This window comes from Lycium ferocissimum, unplaced genomic scaffold, assembly GCF_029784015.1.
Source record: "Lycium ferocissimum isolate CSIRO_LF1 unplaced genomic scaffold, AGI_CSIRO_Lferr_CH_V1 ctg13612, whole genome shotgun sequence".
NCBI classification, from domain to species: Eukaryota; Viridiplantae; Streptophyta; class Magnoliopsida; order Solanales; family Solanaceae; genus Lycium; species Lycium ferocissimum.
In genome coordinates this window covers 7,631-27,743 of record NW_026714979.1, presented here as the reverse complement: position 1 = coordinate 27,743, position 20,113 = coordinate 7,631, and the positions used below count along the sequence as shown (strand labels likewise).

Here is a 20,113-nt window from a genome sequence, read left to right as displayed (position 1 = left end):
TATTAAAATAAATATCGAATTTGGATCAAAGTTATCGGGTTCGGTCAAACATGTAATTTATACTCTATCTCCACTCTTCTTGTTGCATAAAGGCAAAGCTAAGAGTTGAAGCTTATTGGTTCGAAATTCTAAGTTATAAATTAATAATTTCTACGTATTCAATGACCTTATTAAGACAAATATAAGATTTGGATCAAAGTTACTGGGTTCAGTAGAACCCATAATTTATACTTTAGCTCCACCCCTGTTGTTGTATAAAAGTGGAGCCAAGAGCCGAAACTTATGAGTTCGAAATTCCAATTCTTTTAAGTTATTTGAGTTATAAATTAATAATTTATATATATTCTATGAATTTACATTGTTAGTCACTGCAGTAATTGTCTTTGTCCTTTTTTACATTGTTTGTAACTGTACTGGGGACATGCTTTCTTCTGATGTCGAAACTAAGCAAAAGTCTTGCTTATTATATTATTTATATTATATATAATCTTTCTCTTGCTAGTGACGTTCCTTTTTAATCTTATCTCTTGCTAGTGACGTCCCTTTTGCTCCTTTTTTTTTTCCCGTCATATACCCAAACTGACTCATAACGTTCCACCAGCTGGTTACTGTAGCTGGAAAAAACAATTGTGTATTGTGGCCTTATTTTGAAATAAAATATTATACTTGGAGCCAAAGTTTGCTTGTATGGAGGAGAAATTTTTGATTATTTTTCATTTTCTTTTTTCATAACTTGGAGCCCCTATAAAAGGAAAGCATTTGTCTCCATTTGAAGACACACCAAAAAAAATTCAAGAGCTTCTCATCTCTTAGCTTTGTCTTCTTTTTCCTCCTTTTTCTATTTAGAGTATTAGTAAGAGAGTTATGTATTGAGAAATACTTGTGTGAACCCTTATTTAGAGTGATCTTATGAAGTTATTCTCTTAGGATACTTTCGGGATAATTAGAGTATTTACTCTAATTTTATACTCTCTATTGTACTCTTGTTGATATAGTGAAATTGCTCCTCTCCGCTTGATTTGTGCCTCATTTATTTTCTTTACTTGCTGTTGTTATCAATTAACTATTATTGTCTTTGTTATTATCATTATAATATTATTTGGCTAAATTTCTCATTACCTGAGTCACCGATCTTAACAAATTGTCCAAAGTACTTTATTAAATTAAAATAAATAAAACGAGTCATTCTTCTCCCGTCTGTGCAAGACGAAAGAGGATCCATCAACAACTATTTAAAATAAAAGATTTTACTATAGTTTGCCTTAAACAAAGAAGAAACAGTCCGTTTAGCTTCATTTGATCATCTCTGGGAGTTTCATCAGCATTCTGATTAGAACCCTTTTTTAGTTCTTTACCTCAAGAATTGTTCAATGGAAATACTCTTTAATGTTGTAGGTGGCTTTGTTGTTGAGGTGGGAAAGTGCATGTGTAGATGCATCTATCCTAAGATTGAAAATACTGTCCATTTCTCATCAAATGTTGAAACTTTAAGGAAGGAAATGGAGAAGCTAACAAAGTATAGAGATGATATCAAAGGAAAGGTGGAAGGAGCTGAGGGGGAAGGTTATAAACCAAAACCAGATGTTCTTAAGTGGCTCGAGGATGTTGAGAAGCTGGAGAATGAATGGGAATCGATGCAAGAAAGCATTGCAGTGGCGAAGAGGCTTGCATATAAATGTTGTCCAAATTGCAGCCTTCGCTCGGAAGTCTCCACTCAAGTACAGAACATCCAAGATCAAATCTGCACCCTTATAAACAAGGGAGAAAGCTTTGGATCCAATTTGGTGGTAGAAAATTACCAGATGAGAAGAGTTGAGTTCATCCCGGGACCATCACTAGAAGGCCAGTCAGCAGCAACAAAAAATCTCGAAGAAATCCGACAACTATTAGAAGATGATAAGGTATTGTTGGAATTAAATCAACACTAGTAATCCTAAATTGTTTAGAATTTGGTAGTTGCTAATTTATTAATTCCTATCTAATTAGATTTTATAGTAAAGTAGATTTTTTTCTATTATGAATATGGGTGCTACTACCTCTTTCCTTAAGGAGGTTAAGTGGAGATTAAGGATGTGTTCGGTACGGAGGAAAATGTTTTCCTAGAAAATGGATTCTTGGAAAGGAAGTGAACATTTTACCTATAAGTGAACTTTTTACTTATTTTCTCATTTTTTGTTAGTTAGTGGAAAATAAGTGAATTTCTTACTTATTTTCCATGTTCAGTTGGTTATTAGAAAATATTTTCCGGAAAATGTTCCTCCATACCGAACACACCCTAAGTTAACAAATTTGAGATGAAGAGATTATAACTGAATAATCAAAGCCTCCTACGTCCTTCTTTCTCTATTTTTGTATATTTCTTCAATAAGACCATTGTTGCATCTTTCACTTGTGGATAAATTATTTTTTGGGGTATTTGAATCCTTTCAGGTATGCATCATCGGTGTGTGGGGTACGGGAGGAGTTGGGAAAACAACTTTGATGACGAATCTGAACAATGAGCTCATAAAGACTGATGTTTCAAGCTCCAAACTGTCTTTTGGTGTTGTGATATGGGTTACGGTGCCCAAACCGCCAATAGACATAACAAAAGTTCAAGCACAAATTGCCAAGAGATTGAACCTGGAGGTAGATGACAAGGGAAGTGTAAAAAGCACTGCCAGCAAAATCTGTCAAAGGCTTAAGCAAGAAAAGAGTTTCCTTCTCATACTAGATGATGTTTGGGAACCTATAAATTTGGATGATATAGGTGTGCCCCAACCTGAAGATCACGCAAGAAGCAAGGTAATTTTAACTTCCCGTTTTTTGGATGTTTGTAGGCAAATGAAATCAGACACCGAACTAAAGGTTTACACATTGGATGAGGATGAATCTTGGCAACTTTTTGTCAAACATGCCGGTGATAATGCCAATCTGGAGCATATTCATCCATTCGCAAAGCAAATTGCAAGAGAGTGTGATGGTTTACCTTTAGCAATCACTGTTATTGGAGCATCTATGAGAGGGAAGAAGAGGGTCGAGCTCTGGGAAGATGTTTTGCATTCACTTAGAATGTCCGAACCTCATAACAAAGTTGTAAAAGATAAGGTTTACAAGGTCATCAAGTTGAGTTTTGATTCTTTAGTATCTCAGGATGTTGAATTATCCTCGGAGCAAAGAAGCAAACATGTGAACAAAAAGGGAGGTGACATTCAAAGTTGTTTCTTGTATTGCTCCTTATATCCGGCGGCTATTCCAACAGATGATCTCATAAATTGTTGGTGGGCAGAGGGGATCCTCGGTGAACATGACACGTATGAAGAAGCCTACAACAGGGGAATCACAATGATTGAGAGTTTGAAAGATGCCTGCTTGCTAGAAGCCCATATGATGCATTCTGTGAAGATGCATGACGTGGTTCGTGATGTTGCTAGATGGATAGCTAATTCCTCTAGGAATGAACACAATTCTCTTATTCAAGCTGGAATTGGGTTGACTGATATATCACTTAAAACTTCTGCTTCTGTGAAGAGAATATCTTTCATAAGCAACAAAATTGAACGACTACCTGATTGCTTCACAGCATGCCCAAAGACAACAACTTTACTTTTGCAAGATAATAATCCTCTTGAGAAAATTCCCCATGAATTCTTTTTGGCATTTCCAGCCCTAAGAGTTCTGAATCTGAGTAAAACTAGTATTAGAGCACTGCCTTCTTCCATCAATAGTTTATATCAACTACATGCTCTGATACTACAAAATTGCCGGCACTTGGCAGAATTGCCACCTATTGGTGATCTACACAATTTGCAAGTGCTCGATTGTCATACAAGGTTACATTGTTTTCCGCAAGGAATGGACAAGTTGACAAATCTGAGGCTATTAAATCTGCCTGCAGTTGGTTTGGAGGAGGGCATCAGCCAAGGATTTTTCCTCAATTTGTCTAGCATTGAAATGTTAAATATGTTGGGGGATACAGAGGACTCTTGCTTATACAGAGTAGAACGGAAACTTCCTCATTTTCTTCTTGGACCAACTTCTTTTAATGAGCTGTCATCTCTACATAATCTGACTTCTCTAATTATCGGTTTGGATAGCTCATCAATTTTCAAAGAGGGAGACTACACATGGATGACCAGATTGAAAAGATTTCATATTGAAGTTGGGGAAATTCCAATTCCAATAGCATTCAACAAGTCAAGAAGGATGATAGTCGTCAACAAGTGTGAAATTTTCGGTAAAGGAGAGCTCTCAGGCATGTTGCAGTTTGCTTCAGATTTGTACTTGTGTAATTGCATGGGTCTCAGGAAGTTGTTTGCTTACAACAGTTTCAATGGATTAAAAAAGCTATACATTGTTGAATGTAATTGTGATTTCAGACCAGCAAAAGAAGGAAATGACATATTTGACCCTTTGCCAAATCTAGAACTTCTCCACCTCTATTCCGTACATCTTTTAAAGAGTGTTTCTGATTTTGGTCAACTTCTGGGTCTAAGATTTTCTAAGTTACGCAAACTGGATATAGCCTTTTGTGCTAGTTTAACATGTCTTTTTAATGTTGGTGGAGCTTTTTCCGTTCCCAAGCACTTGGAAGAAATCAAAATTAATGATTGTAAGCAGCTGGTAGAGTTGTTTGTGCAGTGCGGCTCAAGTCAGGCAATACTTGTCAACTCAGAAATTCCAAGAGTTCGGAAATTATCGTTGCAATACTTATCAAAATTAGGAACCTTGGGGGAGCCACAGAGTATGTGGGAACACCTGGAGGAACTTACCTTGATATGGTGCAATCAAATAAGGAAGTTGCCTCTCTCTGTTCAAACCTCCAACAACATGAAGTCAATAAAAGGAGATTCAGAATGGTGGAGCCAACTGGAGTGGGATGACGACAACTTCAAGTCAAATTTAGAACATTGCTTCCAACAGCGTGTAATCAAATAAGGAAGTTGCCTCTCTCTGTTCAAACCTCCAACAACATGAAAGTAATAAATGAGATCAGAATCGTGGAGCCAACTGGAGATTGACCCAATTTCTAGACAAATTTAGAACATTGCTAACCATGGTAAAACTGCCAATGGTAATATACTTTACCTTTCCGACATTTTTTTTTATTTAAAAATTTGGGCCTTGATTTTTTTATTTTTTTTTAAATTGGGCTTTTTATGATGAGTGTACTTTGATGCCGAAATTACTTTACAAGAAAGGTGAACACATAGTCTACTGGTGTAGCTTTGAGATATGACCCAATTTCTAACATTTTGTAGCTAAAGGAAAAGGAAAGTCATGAAATGGAGAGTATTTAAATTTGAGATTCTGAAACTGATGAATACAAATTTGATCCAATTCTTCCATTTTCTCTTCCTCCCTTTTGATTGAACCCTTTCTTTATGATGAGTGTACTAAAATAATTTTTAATTAAAGTTTCTCTCTCTCTCTCTCTCTCTCTGGACTGAACATTTCTATAAGGTTTTAGATCTACTCTTGGATTTACCTTGAAAAACTTATGCTTTACAAAGAAGAGATTGAGGGTGTGTTTGGTATGATAAATGTCATTACCAGAAAATATTTTTCAATAAATATATTCCTGGTAAATGTTTTACATTGTTTGGTTGGAGAGTGGAGAATATATTTATTTGTAATAGATAAAATACTTTTTGATGAAATTTCTTTAAGCATTAAAGATTGATAATGATGGCTAAATGTTTGTTAAAGTAATGATATGATGTTAAGAGTTAGAGATAATCGTAAATAAAAAAGAATACTTCCGCCAAAAAATATGTCATTTTCTGGAAAATATTTTCCTTTCAGACCAAACACACCTCAAAATATGTCTCTTGAACCAAATTAAATATTGCTAATAACGCCTAGCATAAATGGTTTATTATTCATATGTTAACAAGTGTGTTGAGCTTCACTTATTGTTGCCTCATTCAGGAGTGGACTAAAAAAGCAGAGGAAGGAACTTACTGCACCAGAGACACAGAGTTTCGAGCTAAACTTAATCGGTGGAGTTTGCTTTGATGAATTTCCTATCACGTATCTTGAGATTTTTAAGCCAATAATTGTTCCTTCTTTGTACTATTTTTGCTTTCTGGTTCTGATATGTTGATTGCTTGATTGTACACTAAGTAATTTCTTGTTGTGTTGTGTGATCATCTTGTTAATTTGTAATAAACTGGTAATGCTTCTGGCTTTTAAACATTTTAGAGCATTCTTAAATTGTACGTTCAAAAGTTAGTACATGCTCTTGATTTTCTATGTTTTCTATCGAGAGTTTGAAATCTGAGAGAGCCTATTATACATTTGTGACGGAGGTTTCTCTGCTGCAATAGGGTCCGTTAAGATAGGGGTAAGGTCTGCGTACATCCCACCCTCCTCAGACCTCACTTGTGGGAATATACTAGGTAATGTTGCTGTTGTTGTTGGTTAAAGCAATGATTTAAAGCAAAAAGTTGAGATATGTATTCCAGAAATTCTTTCCGTCATAAACAAACACACTGAAAGTACAAAGTTTTATAGTGTAATTAACCCTTTTTTAACACCTAATACCACTAGTATTCTCATTCTCTAATATCCCTTTCATTTCAGTTTTCATTATGCCAAAATGTTTTGTTTTAAGAATTTTGTTTTCAACTGTTGATCAGTTTGTTAAACTTAACATGCACATGTAAATTCAGAATACTAAACCCCATCTGAAATAAGCATGTATATATACTAGGCTTCCACAATCTGAGTTTAGACTTTAGTGTTCGTTAAAATACAATCACAAAAAGAAACAGAGAGTAAGGTAAGAACTTATCCACATCCAATGTTTACAAAACCAAAACATTTAACCTTAGGAGTTAAAAATTATACTGAAAAAATAAATCATTTAACCATGGTTAAGAAATAATAGTGTAAATGAAAGTCACATGTCTTGCATTCATTGATTTGGTGTAAAAATCCCGTTACGAAGAGTCTTATATAGATTATAAAGAATGAAAACCAAGCAAGTTGAAGAAATTTTCAATGTGACAGTAACCAATCCTATACAAGTTCATATGAATAAGTATAATATAACTATGAGCTAAAATGCCATTGAGGGAAGAAAAACTTTTTGGAAATTAAAAATCCCTTGGTGAAATGTATTTCACATATTTACAGAGTCTATATCCTATAAGTTACAGCAGATTACATATACACAAAACAACTTTCTGTTTTTCAAACTAATATCAAATACTCATGCTAACTGGCTTGACAGTTAAAACCTGGATCATCAACTGTGTTGAAATAGAATGTGGAAAGTTTGTCATCAAATTTGGAAACCAGTTGATGGACAGATAATCTGCAGTAACGCTTCCCTACTCGAGCGATGAAAATGTCAATTATTTTCTTGAACATGTCATCTCCTTGGATTAGTGGCTGCTCCACGAACTCAATTAGAGGCATCCACTGTATGCAAGGTAGCATAAAACTGCACACTCTAGCCAAAATTGTTAAGAAAACTCAACACCTAAAGCTAGCTCATGACTTAACACCCCTTGCACAGCGAAGACAGAACATCTAGTGCATGGACAATATAGCATGGGAGTTCAACATTGCGAAGCCAAGAACATCTGGTGCATGGACAATAAGTAGTTTCTAATTTTTCTTGAGGTTAATCAATGTTTTCCTCCAGAAGATTCAAGTAATGGATAAGATTAAAAATATAATGCGGATTGTTGCAAACGCACACGCAAGTATATGTAACTACATAGACCGTTAAGTCTATCGATCCCACAGAGACTTAGACTCTCTTCAAATTCGGATGAAACTATTCAAGAAAGTGAAAATCAAGATGTTTGTTGAACTAAACTACCAAAACAATTGTGATGGGTGTTTGTTGTAACTAGGAACAACGATTGTAAGAATTATCGTATGAGAGAAAGATCTAGGGTCTCAACACCTATTTTATTTCTTGGGTTACTAGTTGACTTAATTATGCTTTATGATATTCATGAGGTGAGGATTTATCTCTATGGTCATTAGAGGTAACAAGATTTATTTCATATAAGTAGGCTAAAGGATATCTCTACAAAACATCCTAAATCTAGCTCATGACTTAACACCCCAAACAATTAAAATCAAGCACAAAATATGGAAAATCAGAACATCTAGTGCATGGACAGTATAGCATGGGAGTTCAACATTGCGAAGCCAAGAACATCTGGTGATTGGAAAATAAGTAGTTTCTAATTTTTCTTGAGTTTTTTTTCTTTTCATTGCATCTCTTTATTCCTCAAAGCAATAATCAATGTTTTCCTCCAGAAGATTCAAGTAATGGATAAGATTAAAAATATAATGCGGATAATATCATCACCCAGATGGGAGCATTGAACAGAAACTATCACTTAGTGAAGGAAATACAGAAATCAAATTCATTTTCACTGACTATTAATTTATGCAATATGTTTACCTTAGCAGCCTGAATTTCTAGATCATCAACCATGATCTGTTTCGACAGAGGTCTTAACAGGCAGACGAAGAACAAATCCGACTTTTCAAAGGCCACATTGTGTGCATGCCTGAAGAAGGACATCGATAAATTTAATCAATTTGTTACATCAGAACGCAAGAAGTATCCTAAAAGTGAAGTCTAGCAAGTAGTACTTCTACATTCTCTGTGTCTGAGCAAAGTTTTGCTCGGATACTTATTGTATCAGCATTTCATGTTTCTATAAAATTGCTAATAAAACGGAACTAAATAGTCACTGTACATCATCATAAAATTATGGTCCTTTGAAGAGGAAAAATTGTTACCTGAAAGCCATAACCTCCACAAATTCAGTATCAATCTGGAAAAATAATATGAAATAACCATCATTTATATAACGATTGCTCGTTATAGATTGCTAGTTTAGGTATGAGATATGTTAAGTGTGAATTTCTTACCCCAGTTTCCTCCTTCACTTCTCTCACAACTCCTGTAAAGATCTCCTCTGACTGTGATTTTGAGGCAAGAACAATGTTTAAGGAGTTAAGTATGCAGATTTCATGCTTCAGTAGTATTTACTTCAGTCAAAAGTGACCAAAATGTTAAGGTCAAATTGCAGTAGAGGAACATACCTCAAGAATGAAACCAGTTGGTATTTTCCATAGGCCTGAAAGAGCCGGGGCAGAATGTTTCTCTTGCACGACGAGCACCTAAAGCAGTAATTTTATTAGCCTAAGGGACTACACAAAAAATTCAGAAGCTTATACTAATCCCCCCGTCCCAATTTATGTGAAGGTGTTTGACTGAGCACGAAGTTTTACAAATAAAGGAAAACTTTTGAAACTTGTGGTCTAAAACAAACCATAGAAATTTGTGTGGCTAAAAATAATCTCATTAAGGGTAAATGGGTAAATTTAAAATTATATATAGTGTTTCTAAATATAGAAAGGTATCATTCTCTTCGGAACATATTAAAAAGAAAAGTGCATCACATAGGGCCTTCCAAACAGGAAAAATATGCACCTCATTTTTGTCATTGATCACAAAACCTCCAACTCCAACTTGATGAGATGCATTAGAAGGAAGCATGCAGGGTTCATCTGGTATCCAATAAGTCATCATGACATATCCTCTTTCTGCATGATGATACTGAAATCCTTCCTATACATAGTTTAAGTTCGACCACTATGTTAGCCAGCTTTCAACAATCAAAAGAACTAATAGCAAAACCTTAAAAAGATTATTAAAACAAAAGTTAGTTTGGAGAATAACTTCCGGTGTCGAGTTTGGAGAATAACTTCCGGTGTCGGTTTTATCGTCCTATCTCAATTCATCAACAAACGGAATACCTTCATTGCAATTCATCAGAAAAAGGAAATACTTTTACTGCAATAGGAACTAGATCAACATTTTTCCAGCGGTAGCTTAAGCCAAACTCCCTTCTTCCCCTGTATCGAGAGCCATCAATTAGCAAAAGGTTCTTTATAAGTTGTCACTTATTATCTAATTATACAACAAAATTTGCTATGCCTCAGCCCCAAACAATTTAATTAGGGTCGGCTATAGGAATTGTCACTGCTCATATTTCCCCATTTAAATTCATCTCAGGCCAACATTATACAAAATGAAAAGAAGTTTTCTGTATTTCCTACTGGCATAAGAATCTCCAATGGGGCTAATAGACTTCCAGAAAGCATAGGACCTAAGGAAAACGTACTAACATGACTAACACATATTCTCAACTAATTGGTATCACCAATATAAATCTGTTTCACCAATTCTACATTGGTTCCTAGTGGTTGTAGGTTTTTTGAGTCAATTTCCATCCATGTGATTTAGGTTTACCTAATGATATTTGACAAAAATGGTAAGTATTTTTGGACTAACTTTTATGTGTGTTTTCCTATCGCGAGATTTGTCCACAAAATGTAAAGGACAAAAGTGAGATGCAATGGCCTTCACTGTGTAGTAACCAACACCAAACAAGAAATCAAATCATGAAATTTGAGACTAGTCTAGTATAGTAGTTGCTGGAAATGAAGTACCTTCACTTTCCAATGAGACAGAGATGCACGAAGCGCAAACGTAAATTTGTCGGGATTAGATGGTAGTCTTTCTGGATTGATAAGTACCCCTCCATATTCATCATCAGAGGAATCAAGTACCCATTTATCTCTAAAATACAAACTTGTATGCTTTGTATCATTTATCTGATAAGGGAAAGTGTCCACTAAAAAATTCTTTTTGGTGACTGATGTCGTAGCATCATAAGAAGTGCTTGAATAAGAAGCCTTCATTAATAGCCCTAAAAGGTAAAATAGAAAATTACAAAATTTCAACTTCATGTAAGATATAAACAGCAACATTTCTCATTTAGCAGCAGCAGGACATCCTTCTATAAAATCTAATGAGGCACTTTGTATTGCTTCATTGTTGATTGTTCTACTTCGAGTTCATGCTTCCCTACTTAGAGATCAAAAGGTAACATCATAGTAATAGCTCTTCAAAAGATCCAATTATGAAACTTCAACTCATCTAAAACGGAACAAAATGAATGGAAATGTTAATGAGAGCCTTTTATGTCAATGGTACGCTTCAACTACAGGCAGTGTTGCAGGATTTTTGTCAAGGGGATTCAAGAAAAATTTGAAAAACGCCTAAAGCTAAAAAGAAGGGGATTCAAAAAGAAATTTTTTTGATCAAGAAATTAAAAACGCCTAAAGCTAAAAAGACTAGAAACTGTGGTTAGCAAGAAACGAACTTGTGTCCTCTATGAGAATTTGAACCCCTTTTACCACTGAGCTAAGCTTTTGGCTTTTTTAAGGGAACTCAACATTTAATATTTATATATAAAAATAAATTTGACAAAACCCCTTCTTTCTACCTAGATCTGCCCATGACTGCAGGCATGATGCTTTTTCTTGCCTAAGCACGCAGAAATATTTGGTTAAAGGATGGCGGTAAGACTTGAACTCTCATGCCATGTTGAACTGTATGACCACAACGTCTAAAAATTTGGTCACCAAATTTAAACAAGAAACACATTTTCTTAGTACATGAGAAAAGTGGAATGAAATTATAGTAAGGAACTTCTCCATCCTTGTAGTTCCTTAAATAATAAAACGCCCACCAATCACTACAACTATTGAAATGCTTACATTTATCTATAGAACTATTTGCTTTGTTACTTCAAAGTTCAAACCAAGGCTCTTCACTTCAACAATCAACAAAATAACTTTTCTAATAGAATCTTATCGCTGGCTTTCTCCAACTAAATACTTTTGCGCATGAAAATAGTACTTCCTCTGTTCCATTTTAAGATAGCCTAGGTACACTCTTTCCTTTTTAGTTTTTATTCCGAGAAGAATGACACATTCATATATTTTGAAGCAATGTAACTTTAAACTTCACATTTTATTCTTAATGACATGAGTTTTTAGCCACGGAAACGTCGACCTGTTTAAGACTACATTTTCCAAAAGCCAATCTTTCCGTCTTAAACTTTATATCCAGTCAAACATATCTCACAAACAAAAGAGAGTAAAATCTTCTTATACCCATTAAATAAAAAAAAAAAAAAGGGCACACAAACTTAAGCAAAAATCAGAAACTTACCTCTGCAAGAACAGAATTTGGGAGCCACATTAACACCAGACATGAGCTTTGAGTCAACAAATGAACTAGAAAACTCCATCCCCTTCAAACCAACTGATTTGCACATAGATATTGCCTTATAATCAACAAATTTCAGCTCCATTTAAACTAATTTCCAGATATTCAGTTCCAAAGTCCAAATGCAAAACCAAAATCTTGACTGCTCTATAAATAACCCCAAATAAGAAAACCACGTACTATATTTTTTAAAAAATAAATAAATCAAGAAACAAGATATTTTCTTGGGTATTTTCACCCTCTCGGAGAAAACTAGTGAAGATATTAAACACTAGTAGTATATAGTTTTGGCATTAAGTTAGAAAACAACCCGGAAAAAAAAACCCGTGATTAAAAGAAGATATATTTTGTCATGTAAAATATTGGCATAAAGTTAAAGCAAAGGTTCTAGCTTGATGGCATGTGGTTGAAAATGACAAAGTGAGAGGAAATGGAAAAAAATAGTGTGAAGAAGAAGAAGAGGAGAAGTACATTTTTAAAATGCGGAAGTTGTGTGTCTATTTAGTTAGTTATTTTTTACTCCCTCCATCAAAATTTAAAAAATAAAGGAAATTTTTTGAATCTTATGGTCTAAAATAAGTCAAAATTATTTGTATGATAATAGATCATCTTATTAAGCGTAAAATATAAAGTTTAAAGTTAAATTGATGCCAAATAAAGCAATGTATCATTCTTTTTGGACAAACTAAAAAGGAAAGTGTATCACATAAATTGGGACAGAGAGTGTCTTTTTTTAAGTTCGATGTTATTTCATTAAAAGAAACTAATATATGTACCTGCACGATGCGCGATGCACGATCATAGTAACTTATCTCACTTATGGATGAAAATTATTTTCTTTACAAATGATTGATATTAATAATTAACTTCATATTATTTATTTCAACTAACATTTGGACAAAATTATTAATCTATAGTTACACTCTCCGATTTGCTGATATTATTATTAATCCTTAGGAATATTTGTTGAAAATATTTTTCATTCACCAACTAAATACAAAAATATATTCTTCATGAATAATGACTTATGTCATACTAAAAACACCATTAATCATTCTGCATATCAACGGTCTTTTAATGTAACAATCATTAACACCGGGTTAGGGGCGGGGGTGTAGGACGAATGGACTGGTTGCGAGGGCGAGGGCGAGGTCGGATGTAAGGGAGCACATTAATCAGCAATGGATTATCATTTATGAAACTTGTTTTTCCTGAAAACTCATTTATGGCATGCCTAACACACCATTTAATCATTTTATGTAATGTGACAATCATTAATACCAGGTTGGGAGCTGGTGTGGTGCAGGGTGGGGGTGGGAAGGATTGGGTTGCGAGGGTGGGGGTACAGAAAACAATCAGCACGGAATGCGCCACTTATAGAACTTATTGCCCTACATTAGCTAAAAAGTTAGTATTATTTTTATTTTAAAAAGCTTTTTTTTTTTTTCAAAAAAAAAAAGCATTTTTCAAAATACGTAACCAAACAAACATGAAAAATTGTATTTGCCCTACCAAACATATCCTAAAAGCAAAATAAAACCAAATTGTCTATCTGGCGGAGGCCCTAGGAGTCTGGAGACAAAAAAGAATAAGATATTTTTTAGGTACAATGCGTAGTGTCATCATTCATAAAAAAGAAAAAAAAAAAATATATGTGTAGGTCATGCTTCCTGATTTTTCGCTTATCTTAATCATGAATTATTAGTTGTTAGAACTGTTATCCTATCCTTTTAACAAATGGGACAGACAATTAAGGGATATATTTTTCTCTTAATATAAATCAGGAATTATAGCATGATTTGAAATAAGAGTTTCTTATTCTATTTTAAAGGCGGGAGCGTCGGCGTTTACTACTCATTTTAGATTATAATAAATATTCTTAAATAGGTAAAATAGCGTAAAATTTGAAGAAAACTAATATATATCCAAATTGTGTCTTGAAAGTCTTACTTTGTGAGCAAAGTGTTATCTACCAAAAGCAATTCAGTTCCCAAAAATCGTGGCCTCTTATTTATTAATAATAAAGGAATCTAGCGCTTCAACACAATCTTTAATAGTGAAATATGACTCTTAACACATTATGTGTCTAATTGTTAATGTGAAGTCGATCTTAATTCCTCTTTCCCATAAAGAAAAATAATAATTTGCAGAGAACATACGTTGGATTCAGATAACTCAATTATTATTATGATTCGCAATTAATAGCTAGTATCAAAAATTACAAATTTTGTACATCAACAACATATCCAGTGAAATTTCACATAGTGGGGTTTAGGGAGCGTAGAATTTACGCAGACCTTATCTATACTTTGGGAGGTAGAGAGGCTTTTCCGGTAGGCCCTCGGAAATTACAAAAATTACAAATTTTGTAAAAGAAAAATACTCCCTCCGTCCCAATTTACATTTTTATATCTGCAACTACAGATGAAATTAAAAGTTAATAGCAGCAACTACAGGGGAAAAAAAGTTTTTGGTTCTCCATTTCCTCCTTTAATTTACCGATAAACACTGATAATTCCTCCAAATGCAATCATAAATTTTGAAGTACAACCATCTAGAAACATTTTTTTTTTTTTTTTTTTGGGACAGACGAAAGCAACAGATAAACTTGGACAAAGGGAGTAATAGTTGTGGTAGTAGAACTATTTGGAATCTTAAAGGGCATTTGCCTTTTTTGCACCTTTGTCAGAGATAAAATTACCCTTCTGTCATGACTGAAAAAATCCAATACTCCAGTGTTGTGATGGACATAGAAATTGGTTAATGAATATATCTAAATCAAAGAATATTTTCCGTAGTTTCCTTTCATTCCTTGAATTGGTTAATATACAAAAATATCCTACTCAAAATAGGAGAGTACAAAATATTACAAAATATTCTAACCTAAATAAGAGATTACAAAATATTACAAAATATTTACATAATCTATCACACCCCCCGCAAATAAACGGAGGTTTACGAACGCCGAGGCACTCCACGAAAATCTTCAAAAAGGACCCGAGGAAGACCTTTAGTGAAAATATCGCAATCCGATATCGGGACGGGATACCAGAAGGACTCGAACTTGTCCCCGCGCAATCTTCTCTCGCACAAAATGAATGTCCATCTCAATATGTTTGGTGCGTTGATGTTGCACCGATTACGTACGTATATATGGCACTCACATTGTCACAATATACCAACGTAGCTTTGCGAACCGGACAATGTAGTTCTAATAAAAGATTGCGAATCCAGCAAGACTCAGAGACAACATTAGCTACACCCCGATACTCTGCTTCAGCGCTAGACCGAGAAAGAGTTGGTTGTCGCTTTGACGACCAAGAAATCAAGTTGTCACCCAAAAATACACAATACCCCGACGTAGAACGACGAGTGTCCAGGACAACACCCCAATCTGCGCATCGGTGTAGGAGACAAGGTCGGTGATCGATGATGGGTAAGAGATGCAACCCGTGATCAAGAGCGCCCGAACATACCGCACAATCCGCTTAAGAGCAAGTATATGATCGTCCCGCGGGTCATGCATATGTAAGCACACCGTCGTTGGACAATATGAAATATCCGGTCTCGTGAAAGTGAGCTACCGAAGAGCACTGCGAGACTACGATAATGAGTGGGATCTTCGTAAGGAGCACCCGAAGTAGCACGACCTTCGGTTTTGTGTCAACCGGAGTGAGAGAGGGCTTGCAAGATGACATACCCGCGCGATCAATGATTTCCTCGGCATACTTACGTTGAGAGAGGAACATCCCCCCCTTGTGACGGGTCACAGCAATGCCAAGAAAATAATTCAAAGGACCTAAATCCTTCATAGCAAATTCGGAACCAAGTCTATCCATGATGGAACGACGGAGAGCGTACGAGGACGCGATGAGTATAATATCATCAACATAGAGTAATATGTATGCCATTTCGGTCCCCCGCATGGTAGATGAACAACGAATTATTAGACTCGCTATTAGAGAAGCCAAGCGAAAATACAAAATACGCAAAACGTCTATACCAAGCACGTGGAGCACCTCGCAAGCCCATAGAGAGACTTACGCAATAGGCAAACATAATCGGGATGTGTGCGATCCCGAAAACCCATAGGCCGATGCATATACGCGGTTCTTGAGCTCACCGTGAAGAAAAACATTCTTCACATCCGCCTGATGTATAGAACGTTTTGACAACGAAAGACTAAGAATAGTGCGGATAGTTGCGGTTTCACCACCGATCGAACGTCTCACTACGGGGGCAACGCCAACCCGTCGAGTTTTGCCATCACCTACAAGTCGGGCTTTATGCCTCTCAAAATCACCATTAGACTTTTCTTTATGAGTAAAAATTCACATAGAACGAATAACATTAACATTAGGTGGACGGGGGACCAAATCCCACGCCTTATTCCTAACAAAAACATCAAATTCATCATTCATACCATTTTCCAATTCGGTCACGAAGAGCGACTAATGGGTTACGAGGTAGAGAGATTTCATAACCGTGGTATGTAAGTTAAACGTACGTTTAAACTTGACAATACCCCATCGGCTACGGCGTGACCATGGTGGGACGGGGAGTGGGGATAGGTGGCGGGCCGGAGCAGTGGACGGGGCCGGCGGTCGGCTAGCCGGGTCGGTCCGGTCTGGGTCGCTCACGCGTGGGACCGGCCGGCGGTGACGGAGGGAGCGAGAGGAGCGAAGCTGGCCGGCGGGGCGGGGCGAGGCAGGCGGGCAGGGCAGCGGTTTTGAGGTGATGAAAAATATAAGGAGAGATCCCTTCATCCAAAAAAATCGTACGTATGGGGTGGAGGAGTAGACAAGTTAGCAAAGGGAAAACCGAGTCTCATCGAAAATAACATAACGGCTAAGGATGATCTTATGTGATGATAAGTCGCGCATTTGTAGCCTCTACGGTTCGATAGGTACCCCAAAATACACAAGGCGTAGACCGGCCCGCAACTTATGAATCGTAGTTAACGGGAAAAGAGGGTAGCACAAACACCCAAAGACCCGAAGCGTGCGAGTACGTCGGTTCCTTACGATATAGAGCATGGAGGGAGATTTATGGTTCAATAACTTGCTTTGGTAAAATATTAAATAAGTTGCCATTTTGCGATGCATGATGCCAAAAGGAAGGGAGAGAAGCGTGGGCAAGAAGAGTGCGCACGACATTATTGATGGACGAATTTTCCTTTCGGCCTTCCCATTTTGTGAGGACGTACGAGGACAATAAAGATGAAAAGACATCTCATTCGACTCACAAAGACGCCAAAAATCATTATTTTCATATTCTTTCCCATTATCACATTGGACATTTTTTATTTCTCGTTCAAAATGCGTTCGGATATGGGCCCGAAATTCTAAAAACTTAGCAAAGACATCAGATTTCCTAGCTAAGGGAAAAGTCCACAAATATTTCGAGAAATCATCCAAGAAAAGAACATAATATCGATGACCCATGGAACTTAAGACGGGGAGTAGTCCATAAATCACTATGAATAATATCAAAAGGCATACAAGTGTTGTTCGAATTAGATGGAACAAAAGGCAACTTAATATGTTTTCCAAGCACGCAAGAACGACAAATACTAGAGCAACTAGAATTATTACATTCAATGCTTTTATTTATCCTAAGAGAACTCAACACTGACGCTCCCGAGTGACCCAAACGATCATGCCAAAGAGAAGAAGACAAAGCAACAAAGGTTGATGGAGAATTGGCTTTGTTTGTGATGGTGGTGGTGATGGGATATAGATCGCCCTCGCTCTCACATCTCATTAGTGGCATCCCTCGAAAATCCTTCCTGTAAAACCCATATGGATCAAAATTAACGGACACGAGTTATCGGTGTGAACTTTCTAACAGAGATTAAGTTTTTAATGAGTTTTGGGGTGTGGAGGACATTTTTCAACGAGAAAGGAGGGTTTGGGAGGCAAATGAGTATGACCACAACCGCGAATTAGGAATTGAATGACCATTACCAACAACAATACCATGATGATTATTGCTCAAATTAGAATAAGACGAGAGATTACCATTCGTGGATGTCATGTGAGATGTGGCACCGGTGTCCATGTACCACTTCTGGTCCGAAGGATTTAAAGTCATTGTATGCATGGCCAATTCGATGTCCGTGGGAGCATAAGACGGGGCATACATACGCAGCGAAAGCGGGCGCGCGACACGCTTTGCGCCGCGAGGCTGAGGGAGCGACGAGAATGCTGGTGCAGCGGGGCCCCTTGCGGGGGCGTCGGCCAAGTGGACGGATACGGGCGCGGTGGCACGACTGTTCAGGCATCCATCCTCGAAGCATAATTGAAGAGCGCACGGTGAGAAGAGGCGACGCGGCCGACCGCCCGGCGGTGGTAGTGATTTCCACCGTTGTGACCACGGCTGCCGCTACGACCATCTTTGCCGCCAGCGTTGCCACGGCCAGCGCCGTTCCGACGGCCAGAATTGCGGCCTTTGTCATTGTTATTTTTGCCCCTGGTATTCACAGCATGACCAGACAAATGAGTATTATCAAAAAAATTAGTCGAACCCTCACCACGTGGCCGCCCACCATCGCCGAAGGAGTAGAGTGGGCCACCGCAGGCCGTTCTCGTTCGCCGAACGAGAGTGAGACGCGCCTCGGTGAAAGGAGGCAATGGTTTGCGTGACGAATGCGTTCCCACACCCTCAACGCGTCGGTGAGACCCGAAACAAAAGCCGAAGAACAAGGCGGGGTTGGAAACCCGAGCCCCCACATTTTTTAACCGGGACGGAGATGCTTCGAGCTCGACAATACGCGTACGCGTTCGGAAGTCTTCCATCCTAGTTGTAGAAAACTCTTGTTCGAGCATAACGACTAGCCGATTTTGATGTCCTAGAAAGATATCACGCAAGCGATCCCGTGCTTACGGCCGTTGCTCCAGGTTCAAGAATAGTTGTAAAGGAGGTCATTCGAAATCGTGGAATAAATCCACTGGAGCACGGTCGCATCAAGGTCGACCAAAGTTCTTTATCGTCGTCGGAGGGAGGGGCCTTTGCTTTCCTTTCTCTCGCGCGATGATATGGTGTATGACCCTACGGGATATGGCGTGGATCCTGCTAAAGCATTCCGCCCACGCGTGCGTATTGTGCATTCTCCATTTCAAGAACCACGGGAATGTGATTACGGATGTTGGAGACGGCGAAAGCGGGTGGAAGGATGATTTAGAGGTGGACATGGTGGCGGGAAAAGAAAAAAAAAAAGAGAGAGTGTACGGCGACGAGCTAGGGCAACGGAGATATAGAGAGAAGAACTAGACACGATACCATGAAAGAATATTTTCCGTAGTTTCCTTTCATTCCTCGAATTGGTTAATATACAAAAATGTCCTACTCAAAATAGGAGAGTACAAAATATTCTAACCTAAATAAGAGATTACAAAATATTACAAAATATTTACATAATCTATCACTAAAACCTGCAACCACATGCAAAACAAGTAAATGCCTAACATTATAAGGAAAGAAAAATCAAACGAAGTCTCAAAATTGGAGAAGCATTGGTCTAGTTGTGTGTGTAATAAAAGGTGAATAATTTAGGAAGGTTTTGAAAGATTTACTTTTCAGACAAAGTTGAACCCTTGTCAAATGACAATAATATGAAGGCAATGTGTAGTCTTGAAAAGGATTCCTTTTGAAAAGAACAAGTCAAATTTATGGATAATTTTTTTCTCTTTTCAATTTCCATTCAAGGAAAGTAAACAAGACATGGCACCCGCACATGTGGTTAGTATCTTGTGTCCATCAAAAATGTTTTATGTTTTATAGTATTGTATAAAAAAGAATTGAATGTTTGGCATTAATTATAAGTTTGATCAAACAATGACACTAATGATTCGGAAGGTGGCAACAACTTTAGAAGCTTCTTAGCTCATACTCTTTAAATAGAGTTTAAATGATCAATTTAATCTGATAATAAAAAAAAAGTAGTATATTTTTACTGCACAAACATAATTTTTTATCAAGTGATGAGAAATCGAGGGTCATAACTTCACAAGC

The 20,113-nt window shown here is 37.0% G+C and overlaps 1 protein-coding gene and 1 pseudogene across 2 annotated transcripts; one reads left to right on the top strand and one right to left on the bottom strand.

Moving 5' to 3' along the window:
* The first annotated feature begins 1,264 nt into the window (after positions 1 to 1,264).
* Positions 1,265 to 6,280, top strand: LOC132042146 (disease resistance protein At4g27190-like). 2 transcript variants are annotated; one of them, XM_059432764.1, is made up of 3 exons: positions 1,265 to 1,901; positions 2,431 to 4,905; positions 5,911 to 6,280. In XM_059432764.1, exons 1-3 carry the CDS (start codon positions 1,371 to 1,373, stop codon positions 5,995 to 5,997), a joined length of 3,093 nt encoding a protein of 1,030 aa, XP_059288747.1. In that variant the 5' UTR covers positions 1,265 to 1,370; the 3' UTR covers positions 5,998 to 6,280. The 2 variants fall into 2 exon arrangements, with proteins under 2 accessions (XP_059288747.1, XP_059288749.1); XM_059432766.1 differs by having other exon boundaries at positions 2,431 to 4,921; positions 5,914 to 6,020.
* Positions 6,281 to 7,053: 773 nt separating this feature from the next.
* Positions 7,054 to 12,546, bottom strand: LOC132042147 (nudix hydrolase 8-like; annotated as a pseudogene).
* Positions 12,547 to 20,113: the final 7,567 nt, after the last annotated feature.